This window comes from Lissotriton vulgaris, chromosome 9 (genome assembly GCF_964263255.1).
Source record: "Lissotriton vulgaris chromosome 9, aLisVul1.2, whole genome shotgun sequence".
NCBI classification, from domain to species: domain Eukaryota; kingdom Metazoa; phylum Chordata; class Amphibia; order Caudata; family Salamandridae; genus Lissotriton; species Lissotriton vulgaris.
The window spans coordinates 1074204854-1074228164 of NC_141697.1; the positions used below are offsets into that span (position 1 = coordinate 1074204854).

General features: G+C 43.1%; 1 protein-coding gene across 4 annotated transcripts in view; it reads left to right on the forward strand.

The window, feature by feature from the left end:
• FLNB (filamin B) overlaps positions 1-23311 on the forward strand; it is a 476237-nt gene that overhangs the window by 228392 nt on the left and 224534 nt on the right. For all 4 annotated transcript variants that reach the window (XM_086939044.1, XM_086939045.1, XM_086939046.1 and 1 more), the window contains exons 10-14: positions 2235-2361; positions 3630-3766; positions 12971-13164; positions 14276-14389; positions 15930-16073. In XM_086939044.1, coding sequence (XP_086795170.1) covers positions 2235-2361; positions 3630-3766; positions 12971-13164; positions 14276-14389; positions 15930-16073 — 716 coding nt within the window. The remainder of the gene's footprint in view (positions 1-2234; positions 2362-3629; positions 3767-12970; positions 13165-14275; positions 14390-15929; positions 16074-23311) is intronic.

Here is a 23311-nt window from a genome sequence, read left to right on the forward strand (position 1 = left end):
TTTAATCTGGAGTATTTCATACTCTTACGCAATAAAATCCACCTGTTGTGTCTCTCATTTTAAAAGAATACCCAATTGCGAGTATTAGAAGGCCATTCTTTGTTCAATGGGAGACAATACCATTTTGAAATCCCAAGGAGACTTAGCATTGTTGTTTACATTATGTCCATGTAGGTCAGCTATTGTAAAATGTTGGGCACACGGTTCTGAGTAGCTCTAAAGCGGACAGTAACCTTGTAACCACCATTTAAAGTGGTGATTATAGTCATTAATATCTTGTGATGGTACAGCATATTTTTTGCAATATGGTATCCCGCAGATGAGATGCAAGTGACTTAATGGCAGAACTACCGGAATTAAGTGGCAGGATTGACTATATTCTACACCAAGAAAAAGGAAATAATATGTCTTAATTGCGGTAATATTACCTCATTGTTTTGACTTTTTGACCCATGTTAATACTATCTGGGCAAATGTGTCACCTCATCTGTACTCGTTTGACACCTAAAATACTGCAATACACTCCGGAAAGGTTACTACTCAACCATTGTGATGGGTATGGCAACATGTGTCACGTTTGATCCATTTGAGCCAGGAACAAATGTATTTTATAAATTTGCAGACTATTCAGCAGGTGATGGATTATGTGGCGATAGTGGCAAATTGATATTTATGGGGAAAACGCCACAGTAAAAAATTGCAAAATTCTAGTGGAAACTGGGTAAGTAGGTTTCCATCCAGTGGGTCTTTAAATAAGGTGTGGAAGGCATATTGATGGACTACTGCTAGGGTATTCCAGCTGCTTGCTTTTATGCTGCCTCTGGTCTGTAGATTTACCCATGTATTATGGAAAAGGTTTTCAGGAGATCTCAAATTCCAGTGTTTCGTTGCGATTCATAAATACCTTTGCCCATGCAAGTTTTGTTAAAGGTTAGGATATTTTTTGCACACACACCAGACGTTTCAAACCCCATAATTCACTTAATAATGGTAGTCGCGGGAACTACATGTTGCAAACAGTGGTAAGCCTGGGAAAGTCCCGTACCTATTCTGTGGACCCACATAATGGGTTATATGTGTACTAAGGTTCAATAATGCTCCTGTGGGGGTTCTGGTGATGATAAGAACATTTTCCAGACTTCTGCTCAGTTTTATCATCATGTCACCACCCCCTTTTGTACAGCATAAAAGACGAAGTCACCAGTTAGATTATAGGGCCAGGTATATTTATGCCTGATCCATTTAGTGTCTAATACTGCAATATCTTCATTGGTCTCTAAGGATAGGTGAGCGTATTAGTGCAGACAAACGAAGTCTACAATGTGGGGTCTGGAGAGCATTCTTTTATTCCCATTATCCCATGCCTTTTTTTAACTTCCCAATATTATGAAAACTATGGTTGACAAATTCTTTGCTTTGTCCCCTTCTCCCACCCTGCCGCCCCAGTCTTCTGTACTTGCCTTCAAGATGCTCATTAAGAGGTTGATTGATTCGTGATGAATGTGTCATAAACGGACACCATTCATTTCACCTTTTTTTTCTAATAAAAATGAATACACTATTACATCATGCTAAATGTGTAGAAATACCATATTGCACCATCGAAAACAATGTTTGTTAGTCTAACAAAAAGCTGATGCTAAAATTGCACCAGTAAACCCAGAAGCTACAACATGTAGCAGGTACACCATCTCAATGACTTATTCATAGCCTTACTGTGAATTTACTGGGAGTTGCACTTCACTTGTTAGCAAAGTTGTCTAGAAGCACTAGACAGCACAACAACAGCATGGGGAGGATTGATTGGACCGTGCAGCAAAAATCTACTGTACATCTTTTGGTGTAGCTTGCGAGGGCATCCAACAGCTCAGGTTTTCATGCCAGAGCCTGATGTTTCACATGTCTCCTTGATATTTTTTTACAGGTTATTTGAGGGATGCTCATAGTTATTAGTCTTTCCAAAGTAGTTCTCCAGTTAGTGGACCACTTTATAATTGCCATTACTTGGAAAATAAACCAACTGGGTTTCTTGGACTCGAAATACAATTACAACAATATTATTTTTCCGCGTACCTTAAAACAAAATAATATATCATTATGTAACGCACCTTGGTGCTCTTCAGTACATGCATGTGGTTTAACACAAAGTATTGAATGTTGCATGGACTATATGCTCAGTCTCTAGCCTGAATGGTGTAAGATGATCATGTTCCGTTGATGTGTTCTCCTGACAGAAGGCCTGGATGAGCTTGTGAAGTCCAAGGAAGTGGTGGATGGCGTATACGCATTTGAGTATTATCCAATCAACCCCGGAAAGCACGTTGCCACCATAACCTGGGGTGGACAGAATATCCCTAAAAGGTGAGCGATTAAGCTTTGCACAAGGTTAATGCCTTGAAAGCATAGACAGTAAATGAATGTGTAAAACCTAGAGGTAATAAAAAATTAAAAAGTCAAATGAATGGTAGCTTGAAGTGTATCTTCCTCTTCCCTTCTGCCATTTATTCTCTTTTCACTCTTGGGGGAATGCCAGTGAGATTTGGGGACGTAGAGGAGAATTAAAGGGCAGAGGGGAATTTGCATTTGACAAATTTTTAACTACTTTTTAAAAAGCAAACCTATCAGGAGACTAAACATTGGTGGATACTTGGTGGTGAGCTTTATTGGGATATTGGGAGGTAATTAAATCAAATATCGATATATATACATATATCCACCACGAAGCTCAAAAAGAATGGACCCCTGGCGATTCTGTGCCTTGGTGCTTTAAGACTCTCGGCAGAGCCACGCCGTAATTCATTCACCGAAGATTTCTTACGTGAAGAAATAATAGTCCGCACTCTACAGGATTCAGTATTGCCCAAAGTTCTTTTAATTATTCAGCAGCATCCAGTATACAGAGGAAATACCCGGTATTTCCTCTCTATACTGGATGCTGCTGAATAATGCGGACTATTATTTCCTCACGTAGGAAATCTTTGGTGAATATATATATATATATATCTTTTGTCCAGCTTACCCTGTGCAGCATTTTTGCGAGGCATCAGGAGAGAGAGAGGACACATCTGTTTGGGGTTATCAGAAATTATTCATGCTTTTACTTATGAATATTGTGAAGTTCCATTGCCGATTATTTTAATTTGCTAAGCTCATTTTCATGACCATTCACAGACTTCAAGGTTTAATTACATTAGAGAAAATATTCAACACTTTTTACCCCCAGTGCCAATGGGCTTTTCTAAAAAGTTGGCGTGTGGACTGCTTTTGTGGCTGGTTGTGGTCCTGTTTTAGGGTCTGCTTGGCCAGTTTTTACTGTTGATTTCCCTGATAATAGAACAAAGCTCAAACCCATGCCGTCTACCATACCTTACAAACGCTCATACAACGGGTCTTAACAAGTTAAAAACTGCTCAATTTGCATACGTGGCCTCCTGTTTTTTAGCTTTCTAATACACTAATTGGGCCACTTTATTTTGGTGCCCAGGCCTATTTTCTGTCCCAGTCCGACCTTGATTTTACCTACATTGATGGCTGAAAGGTGGTGGTTTCAGTGTGTTGTAGCATTTAATGTCAGGTTGACCGGAGTGTAAAAAAAGAAAAATCACTCATGTTCATTCTGTCTTCATCAGCCCATTTGAAGTTGTGGTGGGTCCTGAAGCTGGTCCTCAAATGGTCCGAGCTTGGGGACCTGGGCTTTATGGAGGCGTGGTTGGAAAATCTGCTGACTTTGTGGTGGAATCGATTGGTACCGAGGTTGGTGCTCTAGGTAAGTTTAATCATATAATATGTAAAACTGAATTCAATGGGTTTATTGTTTCCATTGACTTTCTAATTCTGAATGTTTCCCATGTTTTACTGGATAAAATTCGCTATTAAATCGGAATTTTTCCAATTACAGTTTTTGTTTTATAAAGCCTTGGTTTTCGACATCGTAGAAAATTAGCGCTGTCTTCTGGACTGGTAGATTTTACCTCTGTAAAGGATGTGGATGCAAGTGTTCTCTGGGTGGTCCTGCTCCCTCATGGAGTGATGTGTCAAGTGTTTTATGATTTTTGATGTGTCATTTATGACAGTCAAGCCGGCTACCCATTGCTCCTGGTGGGGTGCGATCATGTGGGGGACTATATTATGTGTTTGTATTATGTGTAAATAGCATTCCGCTATCCACAGAAAGAACTGGATTAAAGCATTAGGTCTTCATTGGGCCCAAGGTATTTTTTTCTGTGGGTGTTTGAAAATATTCACAGGGATATCTTGAATAATGTAGACAATTGTAAATACGTGCCTTCCACACTAAACTTTGATTCATTTTATTTTTTCTTGGTGGGTTCCTTGTGGCAGGAAAGTGTAAGCTTTTTTTTATTTTAATTTTTAAGAGGCCTGTGAGAAAAGCTTGGACTTCACCTGGCAGTGCTTACTTTTACTTTTTAGTTCCCCACCAGTATAGAGAAGGTCCTTAAAGAGCATTGCATTTGTGTTTTTAGAATTATTGTGGGGAAATGCAAGCCAGCTCAAGACACTGCCTATTATTGGTATGAAGGGGCCTCCTGCTTCATAGATATAATAGACAGACTGCTGTGTCTGAGAGGTAGGCGAGGGCAGAGGAAACAGCGCACTCCTCTGCAGGGCCTTACCAGCTCTGTACTTCATTACATGGCCCTAGAAGTGTAATTGCAGCCACGAAGAAGGAAATGACGTGTCTGGGGTACAAAGTCATGTTTTCCTCAACCTGAAACTTTGAGCAAAAGGATTAATATTACGCGTCTCAGCAGAGCTATGATAACCCTGGGAAAAGACAAATCAATTTTCTGATTAAAGCAGCTACCTAGCCCTAGTCTGAAGTGTGATAGAGGCAGTAAGAGGGCACTTATTCTTTTTTCAGTGCTATGTCACTATTTTTAGGGATGATCATTTATCTAAACTTTCAGTGGTGAATGATGTCCATCAATCAAACTATAGAGTTTCTGTTGCGATACCAGCTTAACCCCTGATCATGGGTTGGGTGGTTGGACAGGTGGTATTTATTTCACCCATTAAATGATGATACCCTGGAGTTTGGAATGTAGCGGATACAAGAAATGGCCCCCCTATTGAGTTTTCCCTGATTAATGTACCAATGTATGTGATTTACACATCAAGGCACACATTTCCCAGCATTTATTGGCCTTTTCACCTGGTAAATATCAGCAGGTTTGTCTTGCGATTATTTATCTTGGTAGAACTCAGAGAAATGGGGAAAACTCCAACCGCTTATAATTACCACTTTTAATTGCAACTCCTGTTCAAACAGCTGTTTTTCACAGTTGTTGCAATTTATCACAGCCCTTGTAATCGAGGCTGGAGTGTGTTGAAGGGGATAGTTTCAGAGGGGAAAGCGGTATCCTGATTTGGGATATGTGTACTGCAGCCCATGCTGCTTCAAACAAGTAACGGGTAGAAAATCTAAGTTTCAGACATATTATGAAGCATATTCTGAAGTCCTCCCTTGGCTTCAGCAATCAGTTCTTCATCTAGGCTCCTCCTTTCTTGACTTTTTGGAGGAAATGCCACTGTCTGGAAAATAACCAAACCCACAATTTAAGATTAACTTGCCTTATGTGAACATTTGAATAACGTAACTAAATTCCTAGACCGATGCCAACATTCTCTGCTTGGGTATGTGCTGCCAAGGGTTGGAACCGGAAAAGGGTTAAAAACACCTACCGGAAAAGGCGCTCAATTGCATCAGGAGCTTTAATTCTTCTTTGGTTTCCAAATCCTGCTCTTCATCACCATTTAGCCCCACGTACATCATTACAAAAAGACAGCTGATTAGATCTGTGTGCAAGGCCAGGGTTTTTCATTTGATAAAGCGAATTATAGACCTGCTTAAGTGGTAAGGACATGCTGTTCAAACTCTAATATCTTGTATGCACCAGGAGAGAGAGAGAGCGCAAGAGATCCTTGCATATCATTCACACTATACACCACACATGCTAGCGTCTTGTAAAGAGAGTGGCGCACTGTCACCTTCTGAAGACTTGTAGGTATCCAAAGTTATATGGCGTGTTCACCTCACTGACCAATTCTTGTAGCATGCTTCGTCATAGGTGAACACTCCACACCAATGTAGTTGGACACCACTCTGGTGGACTCAACACATTGCCAGGAGCTTTAGATAAATGTTTCTGGATAAAAGAGGGATACAGATATCTTACTAAAAATATTGTGGTATATAACCACGAGATTTCTCCTTTAATAAATGGCAACCCTAGATATGATTACAAGCATTGCACGTTGATGCTTAATGAAATACAATGTTTCATCTATCTATCCTTTTAATCATAGCTAAGTTAACTATTTATAAGGGCCAAATGTAGGTAAAATTCGCTAATAAAGAATACCTACCCATTCATTCCTATGGGATAGGAGGCCCATAGGAATGAATGGGAAGATATTCACTATTTGCAATTTGGTATTAAAGATTCGGAAATAGCAGGAGCTATTTCAAGGGTGCTAGGGTGTCAAAAGGACACCCTGTTGCACCCCTGAAATGTGCATGTGCGCACATACATGCCCTAAGGGCATGAATGTGTGCCACATGGTATTTTTTGTAAAAAGTGCTTTTTTAAAGGAAATCACTAATTACCACCAACTTGAAGTTGGTGGTAATTAGCGATTCCTTAAGACTAAAGTGCACTTTCTTTTGTGCTATTTACATTGCATTTAAGGAATCGCAATTTGCGATTCCTTAAATTCAAGATCAAAATAAGGAATCGCAATTTTGCGATTCCTTATTTTGCTAGTAGGTTTAAACTCACCTACAATGCGAATTTCAGCTTTGGCGCTCGCTATTTGGCCACCTACATCTGGCCCTAAAAGTCTTGTGAGTATACTCTAAGATATCTTTAGTAAGATATCTGGATCCCTGCTTTAATTCCCAAAAATGTATCTAGACCTCCCAGCAGTCCGTTGAGTCCGCCAAGCTGGCATCGACCCACCTTGATGTGGGGAGTTCACCTCTGATGAAACATGCCACAAGAATCTATGCGTGAGTTGAACTCTCAATATCTCCTACGAGACTTCAGAGGTTAACACAGTGCATCACTTTCTTTACCTAACCCTAACACATGTCGTGTATAGTAAAGATACCCCAACACCATCTTATCTCAAATGGCTGTTGTCCAGTTTTTTGTCTGGACGCAATTAGAAGATGTCTCAAGAGTCGCTTCTGAATAGGTGTTAGAGACACTGCACATGAGAAATGCTTTTGCTTCCCGAAGATCACATAGAATAGAATATGCTTATTACTTACATTTTTGTACCCTCTGTAAACAGGTTTGTGCCACAAGAATGACACAATCTGCCTCAGGAAAAATGCCTCACAATGAGATAGCGTGATGTTTCAGCATCTGCACAGATGTTTGAATAAACTTTGGGAGTCTTTAGGAATTACTTTTATCATGTATTTTATGCCTGCTTTTGTGTTTCTGTAGATATGACTACACTGCAGGCATGTGTCATGTTTGTTCTAGGCATGAATCTATTCATGTATTGACTTGAATAGACACCAAAGTCTAGGGAGTGAGCGGCTTAGTCTGAAAGGATGTGTGTAGAGAGTAAATGTTCCAAATCCTGCCTTGTTTCTTACATTATTGACAATGTTGAGTGGTTAACCTTTGCATTTATTCATTTAGCGAAGGACACAATGGAACGGAAAAGAACACGTTAAAATGATAGTGTACATCTTATTTATTCACATGCAGGGCCAGTGTAGCTGCTGCTTGCTGTGGAAGAAAGGGAATCAGTCCCCATGAGTCAATAACAAATCTTTGCTCATGGCAATGACTAGCCTTTAGTGCCTGAAGATGATCACCTAGCAGCTTCAAACACTTCGGCCAGCGCAATCCAACTATGTTTGTCCTGCCACCCGACGGATACGTACTAGTTTTATATGTGGAGGATGGAAGCAGGTGGGGGGGGAAGGTGGCGGGGTTGGTTACATTTCAGCTTGACTGTGACATTCATGATCACAGTTTAACAGAAAACATTATTTAGTGGACGAAGTCCTGTGTTCTAAGAGCTCTCAGCGTGACATCTTATAGTGCCAGGCACCACTAGCCCAAATTGTTTTGAGCTGTACAGTTCTGCTAAGTCCATCATTCCATTATTGCCTTACTGTAGAACCCAGCTATTGGTGGCCGTGGGTGACAATAAGGCGTCACCAGGGGTCGCAACTGCGACCTCTATGCCACCCAATGCAACCCCTGCCACCTTTCTTGCAACCCCTGGCTGGAAATCATTCCGCCAGTGTGAGGAGCACTTGATTGCACTGATGAAGGAAGCTCTGAGTGACTGCATCATGATTGCAGGTTGCCTGCAAGCTGGCTGGGCCCACCGGCCCTGACCTGTGCGGAACTCATCCTCACTATTGTGACCTCGAGCTTACCAGTGCGCAGTCCTTGACTTCTAGATCCGTTTGTATGTATCTGCTGCACTGCATGCCGGGGCCTCGCCTCAGTCACTTGCAGGGTTGTCAATCTAGTCGCCCAAAAGCGCAGCTACCAATGACAAACCTGGCAAGATTTATTCGCCAACAAGTCTCTCTGTAGGAGTCGGCTCGTGTGACAACACAATTGTCAGACTCCAGTGAGTGACCAACGGTGACTAAGTTACGTCCAGGTATGTAAACTCTGCACCGCTCTAATTACATAGGGCCTCCGTGTTTTCCCACTATATGATATGCTAAATGATCAGTTAGGAAGCAAATTTCCAAAGGTTGGCTTGGGGTGTGTTTCAATACATTGGAATCAGGAAATGTCAGCTTTAAAATTGACGAGACATTTCACATTTGAAGCTTTCTGGACCTCAAAACAAATGCAATGTAATGGATATGAAAAAGTACACTCACGCCATTGTTTGATGCACACAATAGAATCTACAGATGCATTATTCACGTAGTGCTTTTTTCCTAACCAAGAATGAATGTTGTCAATAACCTGTTGCAGCAGCCTTTCAAGTTTTTCCAAAACCGTAGAGAGTAACATTTAACCGCTATGCTCATTTTTAAAGAACAGTCTGGAGAAAACAACAAATTCAGTTGGAAAGCCTCCGGGTGAAGCGTGTTTTAAATTTGGTTTAAAAGTTTGCCTGTAGGCGCCAATGCAAGTTGTCATGGCTCACTGTTTGAATTTTATTCAACAAGTTTGCAATTCTGTCAACGGTGCAAAGTGCCCCCAAACCTGATTAATGAAGATTCTTCAAACTACTAAATAGTTCTATGCTCAGGTGGATGGACCAGGCCCCTGGTCAATTGACTTTAAATGGTGAGGGTAATTGGTGAGATTTCCCATCGTTCCTATAGTGTGTGTTATTTATCATAACACTTTTTTTTGCAGTTTTATATAGTGCAAACTCGACCGGAAGGTATCAGAGCCCTTTACATGAGTTCCAGTTGCATTACAGAAGGACACATTCTTTTTTTGAGAAACAAGGCGATTAAGTGATTTGCCCAGAATCGCAGGATGTTGAGTCTCTCGCCGAGACGCGAACCTGTTTTCCCGGCAGCTCTTGCCGTTACCCATATCCTCAACTGCCTCGCGGAAAACACATGGTGCTAATCAGAGCCGGCCTTTACTAAGATACTGCCCTGGGCGGAGAGAAATTTGGCACCCTTTGCAGGTGCTATTGAATTAAGTGAGACAGCAGGGGCCCCTTAAGTGTTCACTGGTCAGTCCCTACCTGAGCAGTGACTGGCCCCTGAAAACAAACATCTCTGGACCTCCCCCAGCTCACCTAAACCACTGAAAGCTTTGCTGATGAGGGTGTTGTTGGTGTGTGTTAGCAAGAGTGAGATGATGAAGGGAGAGGGTAAGGAATGGGGCTAATGGGGTGTTAAAAACATTGCTCGCAGTATAATGAAGGATTAAAAACTATTTAAACCTGCAGCCACTTTAAACTTGCAAATTAGACAGAAACAAGCATGCTGGGGCACAGGCAAGACTAGAGCAAGATGTAGGGGACACCTTGAAACACGTCGACCGGATATTAGGGACTATGACCACATAATAGGTATATTTCCTTTATCTACCCCTTTTTAATATACCAAGTAGGAGCAGGAATAAAAATGTAGCTTACTAGCTAGGTATTTTTAATTAGCACTAATCACCACTCCACCACACACTGCATTACACATAGTTTCACAAAACCAGTGCTCCTATATATCCTTCACAAGTCGCAGCACGCTCCAAGCAGTAGATGCTTGGGATGGCCCCAATGATGAAGCATATCACCTAAGGGCAACCTTTGGTGAGTGAGGGGACTCAAGAAAATAATATTTCTTTTCTGACAAGGTGCACCCAAATTGGGAAAACCTACAATTTCTCCTTGGCTAGAATCCCACGATCCATCATATATGGATTTTTGTGTTGTACTGTAAAGTTCTGGATGCTGAACCTAGCTGTATCCTCCTTCTCCCTCCTTTTTGAAAACCAATTCTGAGAAATAAGCAGGCTCTCAGGCATAGGGTACCTGCAAACGCTTAATTTGAAACCGTGCTTACAAGTGGGGCCCACCACCACTCATTGTTGGGGACCAGCACTTATTTTTCTTCATCAGACTTTGTCCCAGAACAGGAGAGTGAAATTCACACAAGGGGAGGAAGAAGCAGAAAGAGAGAGATAGAAACAAAATGTGATAGTGGTAGGAAGCAGGGGGGAAAAAGAGCATGCAAGAGTGAGCTAAAGGGGCAGGGAGTGTCGGGTGTTGAATTAAAGAGGCCTGAGAGGTGGAATCAAGATTAGCCAGACTTGGTATTCGGCACACCGACATACAATAGTACTGGCCGCTGGCTTCTCAGCGAAATTTTGGATCCGCCAGTTATTCTTTTACAAATTAAACGCTGGTACCTACCTGCGCTTATATTTTTCCATTTTAAGCACTGCCAATGACACACTGGCTAATCTGCTACTTGATTGCACACCTGTTAATAGGATTTGAGAATTTCTGTTTATAGGGAGCTTCTTTAATATCTGTATAGGGGGAGTGGGTGTGTGTGTTATGTAAGTAACCAACGCTTAGATGCATCACTACCTGTGAAAGCACATAGTCAAAGGTCATGCAATGTTGCTGAGTTTGATTTCATGGGGGTTCAAAGGCAGGTGATGTCACCAGTTCAAAGTTCATGTGATGGCACTTCCTGTGAGATGGGGGGGTGGGGTTCACAGACAAGTGATGTCACTTCCTGTGATGTCACTGGGTCAAAGATCATGTGATGTCACTTATACTGTGACATCATGGGAGTGGGTCACATGGCATGTGATGTCACTTTTGCTACTCCTGGCATTTTGATGAATCGACATCCATGTTGGTGGCCATTGAATATCAGCAATAGTCCTCTGTTAAGTCCTATGGTGTTGCAGCTTATGATGTGAAGCATTTGTTGCCACGAAATTGTTTGTTAACATTTGAAAAAATTAACAAACGTTCCAGTCCTTTATATGTGTTTTTTGAATAAATGGAACAAATAGATTCTTCATCTTTAAGGCATAATACTGGAAATATCTAGTCATTGTTTTCTTTTTTTGCTAGTAAGGCCACTGAATACGGCTGAACATTTACATTTACAAGGGAGCAAAATGTCTCTCACAACTGTTCAGCATATTGCAAAAATCAATGGTGTTGATTCATAAGCGAGGTCTCCAGGCTTAGGGATGGCCTGGCAGCCCGGACTTGAGCTGTGCTCTCATTCTGTGGTCATCCTCCTTGCCCAGTTGAGCAGTGGGCACACGCCTTTTGCTTGAATATGCATTGGGTACTTGAGCTCATCAGTGGAGGGTTTGCGCTAGCTGATGCTAGGAGACTCGGCCCCTTCACCAACAGGGTATTAAAACGTCTGTACACGTCAATACATTGAATGACATTTCTAACTCAAGGTAAGGGTTAGAAATATAAATCTTTAGGTAGAAATATACATCTGAAAAAAAAGAATAACAAGAGGAGGGAGGTAGAGGGAAAGTGGATTCGGTCTCCCCAGACAATTTACATAAACAAAATGGAATCCACTCTGGTAGTGGTAGTGATCCCTACAATGGTGGGAAGCACATAGTGTTGTTTTGAATATCCCTCACACACCAACATGCCCCTTGGTGTCATGCTTCATCATTGGGGTCTTCGCACCCCTCTACGGGATGCGGCGTGCTACGACTCACGACTACGTAGGAGCACTGAAAGTGTACTATGTGTGGTGTGTGTGAGGTAAATAAGTGTGAGTGGTGAGGTGGTGAAATGTGGTGGTTAAAAGATACCTGGCTCGTAGGTGAAAAAACAAAATTTTTATTAAGCCCTCGGCTGGTATCGTTAAAAGGGGTGCAGGATGAGGTTGTTTACTGTATATTAGGGTAGTTTAATTAAATGAGCAGTGGAGTACAAGGCATGCACCGCTGTCAGGATACATTTCTGCCCCCGCCTGCATTGTGACACCCACTGGTCAATCAATCAAACAGGATTTGTAGAGCGGGGCTTGTCACCCGGGAGGGTATCGAGGCACTAAGAACAATGCTGCTAAAGGGTTCAGTTAAATAGCCAGGTCTTGAGTTCCCTCCTGAATTCAAGGAGAGAGGGTGAGGTCCGTAGGTGAATCCCTGCATCCGTTCATTCATAACTACCACAAGGAAATTACAGATGTACCAGGTACATATCTCTGTGTAGGCCTTTCATAGTGAAGGACTCCCTGAAATCTGAATCTGGAACACCTTTCATGCCTATAAGCACACATTTTGCACTGGAGTAAGAGAGAGAGAGAATACGAAAGAGCGAGAGAGCAAGAAAACGCACACAAGACCGTAACCGTTTTTTTTTGCAAATGCGTAACTTTCTTTTGTGAATTAGTGCATTCATTCCCAAAATGCCCTTTTTTCACAGATTGAAAAAAATATATATATTAATAAATTCTGCACTTTTTCACATGCTCGTATAACTGTGTTACTTTTAGGATTTGCAATTGAAGGCCCCTCTCAAGCGAAAATAGAGTGTGAAGACCAGAATGATGGCTCTTGTAATGTGCATTATTGGCCCAAAGAGCCGGGTGAATATGCCGTCCATGTCATGTGTGATGACGAAGACATCAAAGACAGCCCTTACATGGCGTTCATCCTCCCGGCGTCGAGAGACTGTCACTCCGAAAAGGCAAGACTATTCTGTGCAATCATTTAATACGTTTTGTTGATATACAACATTACAAATCTTGTATAAATGCTGAGAGTACAGGTTTCTCTACACTGATTTAAGTTGGTAATATTTCTACAATATCAATTTTGTAGGTACTAGTGCTGCTTGAAATTACTGCCTATAGTGAGTAATGTCATAACATAAGTAACTTTATTCTGGATGACTAGTCTTCCTACTTCTTATTGTGCAACAGACTGGTAACTGCACCAATGATGGGGTATGTTGTGTTCATTTGTATAGGATACGTGGTCTAGGATGGCTTATAATCCACATAGTTGTATCTTTAAGGCATGCCTCTTAACAAGATAACAAGCACATATACTTTGGTTTTGGTGATGCTTTTTGCCACTTGAACCAACATTTGGCATGCTCTAATGGCTTTATTATGCATGGAATGCTGTGGGCTATCACATTAAACAATTGGTCGGGATCGGGGTATTCATTTTAGGATTAACTAATATCTTAGTTGCCCCTTCACTCCATCTATTAACTCTGCTGAAGTAGAACTACTTACTGTGTGTTAGAAGCCATCAGTGCCAGACACCATCACATGGCACCAAGGGAATGAGCAAATGTTTAGCTATGCCTCTGTACTATTTTGTCGATAAACGTTTCCGAACTCACAATCACAAACTCTGGAATATACCTTTCAATGGTGAAAATCCCCATGCTTCGTAGGGAAGTAACTGAAATCTTTGGACTAACGGTACATCCTTGCTTGACAAAGAATATTCAGTGGTAAGAACTATAATTATATGTCGGGCATAAGCATGTTACTAGGGGTTTCCAGTGAGCATGCAGGTACGTCCTGGACTTAATCAATTTCCGTCCCACCTAATTTTCAGTGAAGGTTCGTTGATAGTTTTTGATTCTAGGAACAATTTACAGTGTCCTCCAAGATGAATTTTGAAATCTTGTTCATAGTCAGGAATGATGGGTGCTTGCTCCGTTGTGAGGCTTGTGCTACACGTTTGGTCTACCGCTCAGTACATTGGCCAAGTATCAAGAACTGGTTCATCCATCTTCACAATGCAAAAAAAGTCTAAAGTTTCTCATTGTTGCTGCACAGGTAAAGGTTTATGGTCCGGGACTAGAGAAAACTGGCTGCATTGTCAATAATCCGGCTGAATTTTTTGTGGACCCGGCGGATGCTGAGCAAGCCCCTTTGAAGATATATGCACAGGTAAGACATTGAACCATTTTCTTTACCAATGGGAGGAATCGACATACAGAGTCCAACTTGCAATCTGTGGCGGTGGTACGGATGAATTCAAAAGGCGTCATGACTGACTCTTCTGTGAGACGATGTGATAGAGGGCAACTTCGAGTGGGCTGTGACTTTGAGACAATGGCTTGTTGGAGGACGCTGGTCATTCTTGGGCATCTAATTGCTAATTTTCTCTGAGTTTATTGTCTTGGCTTCCTTGTTTCATATTGGAGTTACTTTGATTTTTAATGTGAGTCCTTCTTTAATTTTGATGTACTTATTTGACATGCTAGGTTTCTATTTTGGTACTTCACTCATGCCTTTTTCTATTTAAAATTATACACTGCTCCATTTGCTGTATCCTTTCATACACAATCTCTTTAAATCGATATGCTGCATGCATGGATTCATTTTAACAATATTTTTCCTTTTCATTGTAGTTTAAGTCCTGTGGTGACCTTGGCTCTCTGTCTCATTGAATGCCAAGTTTCCCAGTTCGAGGCACTGGATTCTTTATAATTAAAACCACTCATTCAAAGTCATAGACCGTGCTTTAAAGCTAGTTGGAAAGAGCTATACATTTTACTGTTCCTCTTGGGAAAGATTGCTGAAGTAGAGTTTATACAATACATTACTGTTCTGGGCAGCGTTCGTTTCCAATTTTAAAACTCTAATGGATTCTGAAAAAATTCCATTTACCTTCTTTACAGTCCATGAAGCATATTCTTTACCACCAAAATAAAATAAAAACCTTCCAGCTGCCATACTGAAAGACTGGCCTTTATTAATCAAGTGGTATATACATTCTGACTTTATTTAGAGCAATGTATGCTCAAACACTTCGGCGAACGTATTAAGAGGGCAGTAGGCACTACCCAAAAAGTTACTTAGGGAAATGTGTTCTCGATTCCTTTTCACTCCATTTGCGACTCGGTTTGTGAAAAAATGTCTCTTTGGTTTCTTAAAGCTGCTGTAAAATGGCCTGATACAAAATAAAACTACATGAAGCAGGAAATCTTAGGAAAAAAAGTGGAAGTGTGTGTTGTGTACAGAAGGAAGACCCCTCCCCCCCCCCCAACTCTTTCTGAAGTCGGTGATTTTTTTCTTTCCACTTTAGGGCTAATAAGTGTTTTCCCTGAGGTCTTTGCTATTAATAAACAGGTCTGGTTGGAACCTGTGCCCAGAGACTCCACACCGAATACTGCCTGTCTTTTGTCATGTGGGGCACCCTACTACACACTCTGGTCTTTGGGTGACAATAGTGGTCTTCATTTCATGTAGAGGGGTAGGGGTTGTCTGTTTCATCGAAATATTATAGACACTGAATTAAGTTTAACACTAAGAGAGAGATTCAAGTTTATAATCATTAGGGAATGACTTGAACCTACTGTGGAATAATTTTTAAGGGGGGTGTTTGTTCCACAGCTACCATATATTGATTGCTTCTGTCTTCTGTGTGTTTCCAACCACAAGTTCCACACCATGCATCTTTTATCTTTTGTGGTTCTGCTTTCAGGATGTGGAGGGAAACCCAGTTGCTGTTCAAATGAAGAGCAAGATGGATGGAACCTACGCTTGTTCTTACAATCCTGCCAAGCCGATCAAACATACAGTTGCTGTGGCTTGGGGAGGCGTCAATGTGCCCAACAGTCCATTTAGAGTACGTACCCCGGTACTCTCTATTCTCAAACAATGGTCCTATGTCATTTATTGCTATTAGTTCATGCTGTTATCTTTGAATGAAAATGCTTCTTGTGGTCACAATTTGAAGTACTGTCTTGAGTGGGGTAACCTTACCTACAAAATGCTCTCAGGGATGCCGCTGCTTCTGTCTTCCTCCAGGTGTAGCGATTTTGATCCTCCCCTCTGTCTCAGTATGTAAGGACCTTGGGACACTGCTACCATGCAGATCTGTGTCATGAACTTGTTTGGGGGCCAGGAGTACTTTTGGACTCAGGAACTTTTAAACCGATGATTAGAACTGAGAATCACAAACCTACATTGCCAAGAATACAAAGCGATCTTGACTGACAGAAATTACTTATGTTCGTTTTCACTTGGTCTGATGTAGAAATGTCAGTTTGTTCAGAATGTGGTGCTGTATAAGATATAAATTGGTCAGCCACGGCTCTTTGCCAGGACTAACACTTTCAGATGCTTTTGGATTGAAATTACCCTGGTGGATTTAGGCTCTGCGGCAGTGACGGCTCGCTGAGGCAGTGCTGCGGGGCATTGGAGCGGGGCAGGGGCAGAGCAGGGTGGGGGGTAGTAAACTCCAGCAAACGGCGGAACAGAGGTAAGTAAATAAATTTTAAAAATTTCATTACGTGCGCTGCAACGCCAACTCAAAGATGCAGCGCGCACAATGTAAATTGTTTTATTTATTTAGTTAATTATTTACTTACCTCCGTTCCGCCATTTGCGGGAGTTTACTACCCCCACCCTGCTCCTCCCCCGCCCCGGCTCACCGCCCTGCAGCACTCCCTGGGCGATCCTCCACAGCTCTGCGGCCCTATATCATGCTGAGTGACCACTGTAGGTAGTTTTTGATTTTAAGAACCTTGGTACCCTGCTGCTAAGCCACAGTGAATCATGATTGACACCTTCGTATACTTTTCTTATTTTCGTGAACAGTAATTTTGATGCTTAATTGTGATGAGGAAACTCAAAAATAATTGTCCCAAAATGCAGTGATGTTGACCAAAATGCCAGAACATGTTGAAAGAGTTATACGTGATGGTTGGCCACAAAGCAGTATGGGCATCAGTAATTTGAAGGAGTTGTGGGAATACCTCTGGTCACAAGACATTAGGGCATGACAGTTCGGAATCAGTGTTTCATTGTTAGGTCTCGCTTAGCTATCGCGTAAGCGATCGCTATGCGAGAGATTTAGTAAGGGGCACCAGAAAATACTTCAAGAGACCTTTGGAATGCGGTCTATGGCCAGTGCAAGTGAGGCATTCAAGCGCGAAGCTGGCATCTGGCATCTGGCATCGGACTTGAAAGCAGCAGACTGCTTTCGCCTTCGTGCGCTCAGCCTCACTTCCTTCTCCCCCTCTTACAACAATTAACTTTCGTTATTGCTCACACCCCATATACTCGTTCCCTCCCACCCTTTCTTTGATGTCCACTTTTCTTGTTGTTTACAAACCATTGCGTTGGTTCACTCGCTCACAATTTCCGATTAGAAAACAAGCATGCCCCGCATGACTGCCCTTCTTCCTGTTTTCATCATTCATTCATACTGTTTGTGACTAAGAACCCGAAACGCACTCACCCTGAGAATGGAACACGTATACTGTCGCAGCAGATACAAGCAGAGACTGTCGCAGTGATATGAGAGCATGCATACTCTAGTATCAATATTTACAACAAGGGGTGGTGAGGGACAGAGTCTCTGAATTAAGCAGAAAGCTCTCACCCAGTCAAGAGATCAGGGCTAGATCCAACATCGTTTTTTAGCTCACTGCACCATCCCAGTTTCAGAACCTGGCTGTATGCAAATTAGTCTGTTCCTGTCCCAGTGCATGATAAGAACAGGGCAAACCAAACTACAAAAGCCAATTCTTACACTGGGAAGGAAACAAGCTCCCGGGGACCGGTTTCTGGCATTACAGCCGTCTTCGGCCCGGTTTGCTTGAATCCTGATGGTGCAATGAGCAAGGGTCTCACATCTGAGAATACCCTTCCACGCTTAGGGTGGACAAAAATATTTACAACAAGGGGTGGTGAGGGACAGAGTCTCTGAATTAAGCAGAAAGCTCTCACCCAGTCAAGAGATCAGGGCTAGATCCAACACCGTTTTTTAGCTCACTGCACCATCCCAGTTTCAGAACCTGGCTGTATGCAAATTAGTCTGTTCCTGTCCCAGTGCATGATGGGAACAGGGCAAACCAAACTACAAAAGCCAATTCTTACACTGGGAAGGAAACAAGCTCCCGGGGACCGGTTTCTGGCATTACAGCCGTCTTTGGCCCGGTTTGCTTGAATCCTGATGGTGCAATGAGCAAGGGTCTCACATCTGAGAATACCCTTCCACGCTTAGGGTGGACAAAAATATTTACAACAAGGGGTGGTGAGGGACAGAGTCTCTGAATTAAGCAGAAAGCTCTCACCCAGTCAAGAGATCAGGGCTAGATCCAACACCGTTTTTTAGCTCACTGCACCATCCCAGTTTCAGAACCTGGCTGTATGCAAATTAGTCTGTTCCTGTCCCAGTGCATGATGGGAACAGGGCAAACCAAACTACAAAAGCCAATTCTTACACTGGGAAGGAAACAAGCTCCCGGCGACCGGTTTCTGGCATTACAGCCGTCTTCGGCCCGGTTTGCTTGAATCCTGATGGTGCAATGAGCAAGGGTCTCACATCTGAGAATACCCTTCCACGCTTAGGGTGGACAAAAATATTTACAACAAGGGGTGGTGAGGGACAGAGTCTCTGAATTAAGCAGAAAGCTCTCACCCAGTCAAGAGATCAGGGCTAGATCCAACACCGTTTTTTAGCTCACTGCACCATCCCAGTTTCAGAACCTGGCTGTATGCAAATTAGTCTGTTCCTGTCCCAGTGCATGATGGGAACAGGGCAAACCAAACTACAAAAGCCAATTCTTACACTGGGAAGGAAACAAGCTCCCGGGGACCGGTTTCTGGCATTACAGCCGTCTTCGGCCCGGTTTGCTTGAATCCTGATGGTGCAATGAGCAAGGGTCTCACATCTGAGAATACCCTTCCACGCTTAGGGTGGACAAAAATATTTACAACAAGGGGTGGTGAGGGACAGAGTCTCTGAATTAAGCAGAAAGCTCTCACCCAGTCAAGAGATCAGGGCTATATCCAACACCGTTTTTTAGCTCACTGCAACATCCCAGTTTCAGAACCTGGCTGTATGCAAATTAGTCTGTTCCTGTCCCAGTGCATGATGGGAACAGGGCAAACCAAACTACAAAAGCCAATTCTTACACTGGGAAGGAAACAAGCTCCCGGGGACCGGTTTCTGGCATTACAGCCGTCTTCGGCCCGGTTTGCTTGAATCCTGATGGTGCAATGAGCAAGGGTCTCACATCTGAGAATACCCTTCCACGCTTAGGGTGGACAAAAATATTTACAACAAGGGGTGGTGAGGGACAGAGTCTCTGAATTAAGCATCACCACCCCCTTTTCTGAATCGTTTTTGGCCACTATAGGTGTGGCAGGGTATACTCAGACATGAGTCCCTTTCTCACTGCACCATCAGGATTCAAGCAAGCCGGGCCGAAGATGGCTGAAATGCCAGAAACCGGTCCCCGGTAGCTTATATCCTTTCTGGTGAAGAATTGGCTTGGTAGTTTAGTCTGCCCTGTTCCCATGATGCACTGGGCCAGGGACAGACTGCTGCACACCTCACACTGCTGCACACCTCACACTGCTGCACACCTCACACTGCTGCACGCCTCACACTGCTGCACGCCTCACACTGCTGTATGCCTCACACTGCTGCATGCTGCACACTGCTGCACACCACACTGTACACCACACACTACTGCACACCACACACTACTGCACGCCACACACTGCTGCACGCCTCACACTGCTGCACGCCTCGCACTGCTGCACGCCACGCACTGCTGCACGCCACGCACTGCTGCACGCCTCACACTGCTGCACGCCTCACAACACCACCACATCACTCAGGGACACCAGCACATCACTCAGGGACACCAGCACATCACTCAGGGACACCAGCACATCACTCGGGGACACCACCACATCACTCGGGGACACCACCACATCACTCGGGGACACCACCACATCACTCGGGGACACCACCACATCACTCGGGGACACCACCACATCACTCAGGGGCACCACCACATCACTCGGGGGCACCACCACATCACTCTGGCGCACCACTCAGGGGCACCACCACATCACTCAGGGACACCACCACATCACTCGGGGGCACCACCACATCACTCGGGGGCACCACCACATCACTCTGGCGCACCACTCAGGGGCACCACCGCATCACTCAGGGACACCACCGCATCACTCAGGGACACCACCGCATCACTCAGGAACACCACCACATCACTCAGGAAAACCACCACATCAATCTGGGACACCACCACATCACTCTGGGGCACCACCACATCACTCAGCCCAACCACATCATCACTCAGCACCACAACAGCATCATTCAGCACCACAACAGAACTGTCCGTATGTATGACGGTACAACGCGTGCTTTTACAGCGCGAACCGTTACGGCGCAGGATTTACAACGCAAGTCGTTACAACGACTTGCGTTGGGGGGGGGGGCTGGATAGTGAATAGTTTAATTTACTATTCCAACTCCAGTCCCCGTGGATAGTAGGGAAGGTGTTGGATAGTAAATTAAACTATTCCCTATCCTAGAGCGCCCTCCAGCGAAAGTCGTTGTAACGACTTTCGTTGTAAAACTTGCGTGGTAATGGTACCGCGTTGTAAAACATTCGTTGTAAAGGATGTTCCCCGCACTGTCCTTGTTTGCTACCAACAAGCATTGCCATAGCCAATAGGACTCGCATTAGGAAAGTGTAAGCTATTGGCTTTATGAATAACAATGCTATTAATTTATATATTTTCAAAGCCAACATATAAAAAAAAAATGTCATTTACAATACCAATAGCTCACACTTTCCTAATGCGAGACCTATTGCTTTGCAAATGCTTGTTACATTTGTCAGCTGTCGCGAATGACGTTTTACCCTGACATTCTGCAGTTTAAGTGTCTTGGAGAAAAAGCCTGGTATATGGTGTTCCTGTGGACCTTGTAAGCATGATGGGACTAGTTACTCTAGTTACCAACCCCCTGTGTTTAACGGGGTTCTCATATTAAAGGCTTTATGCGTTTTGCAAAACATGACCCGAATTTAGCGTTCAGTGCTGAAGGGACAGGGCAGAGTTGAAAGAACAAAATGTGGAGCTCTTTTAGCACATCCAGTACATTTAAAAAATCCAAAAGTTCACCGCATGTGCTCGTGAATCAGCCCACTAATCTACTTTTGGAAGCCTCACACACTGCATGTTGTTAACTTTGGCAGTGAACACTTACAAAGACTCAGACTCAGATTTCCACTGACACAAACCTGAGGGTGCCTAGAGCAACTTCAAAAAGATGCATTTGTCCAGATCTCTGTGAACTACATTTACACTTGAGCTTCTCAATGATGCTTTAGGCATCTCCAGATGTTTTAGTGTGCAAACATGTTTCAATACGACACCAGAGGATGGCCATTTCAGATCATCAAGACCATCACCTAAGGTAGTCTAGAAGAATGCTTTTGAATCACGTCTTTAATCTCTGGCATCTGTTGATGCACAATGATGTGGTAAAAAAATTGAAAGGATCTCTGCTCAAAGTACCATGAACCTGGGTACCAACAGCAATTGCACCCACTGGATTACGTTTGGTTGTTTTAGAATTCTTCCTGTGGACTAACCATCATGCCGCAGTTCTGGTGGAGCTGATAACTGTTTCATCTAGGCCACCTACGAACAGGAGGTGCTGGACCGCATCTCTACATCATAAGGAAGGCCGCGGCTCATTCTGCTAGTGCCAACCCTCAGGTCAACTGCTTGGCAGGTATTTCATAGCAGAGTGTGGAACCAGTGTGATCTGTTGTTGCAGGTATCAAAACCTCTGGGTGTGTTAATCATCGGATTACAGTAAATCCTCTTATTTGGTTTGGCTCCGGGTCAACCACAGGGCGTCTTCCTAGAATGCGTATTAATCTCGGCAAGCAGGCAAACAGGTGGTCTTGCAGGCTTCCTGTGCTAGAGATTGACACAAAAACATTTTGAAGAGAGTAGTTTTTATAGTTGATTATGAAACAGTTTTTAAATAAACATACTTTGGTTGATTGTTGATCAGTCTACCTGTGCTGGTAATTTACTCTAAAGGGTTATAGAAAAAGTAGTTTTTATGATTCATTATAGAACTTTTTTTCGAAATAAACATACTTTGGTTGATTGATAGTTCAAATAAAAGTATGCTTCTTACTTGGAGTGCTTAGACGTGGGAATGTTTGCCAAATATCTAGTGCTGAGAAGGGGCTGTTAGCCCTTGGCCAGAACAGACTTTCTTGCAGAGGTGATGTCCAGCGTTTTATAAAAGCATTTTAATCTGGATTGTGTATTTGCCAATCCTCTAAGCCTACACATCAGTGAACACCACACCCCGATTAGGGTATAGGGCCAATGTGTTTTTCTTAGTGGAGAGCTGGAGTCACCAGAGAAAGGTTGGGGTCCCTGGCCCTTCAAAGTACAAAACAATTGAGAAATCTGCTGCTTTGGCTTGACAATCACGGATAGGGCGGTCGACATCGAATCTGGGGAACCGGGTTCGAGTCCCGGCAATGACGCTGAACATCCTGTGATTCTGGGCAAATCACTTAATCTCCCCGTGCCTAACAATAAAATGAATGTGTTCTCATGTAATGCAACTGGTGCTATGTAAAGCGCTCTGATACCCGATTCGAGTCTAGTTTGCGCCAAATAAAACTGTAAAAAAAAAAATGTGGAAAAAAATCATGGATGAATAGGAAAAAAAAAATCCTTGGTGATGTATTAAGAACAAATAGCCTATGGTGAGAGACCCATCCTGCCTTATGTGGATCTTCAGTGTTTGGCCAATGATGAGACACTGGCAGCCGGTCAGTATTTCCATGCTCAAACCTTGATTCTGAACAACAGTCATGATCAGGCCTTGCAAAGAAACAGAACATTTCAGAGGGAGGATGAGCTTTCAGATTAGACGTGCTTTGCAGAGAAACACTGAAACTGAATTGGTAGTTTAGTCTGCCCTGTTCCCATGATGCACTGGGCCAGGGACAGACTGATTTGCATATAGCCAGGTTCTGAGCTGGGATGGTGCAGTGA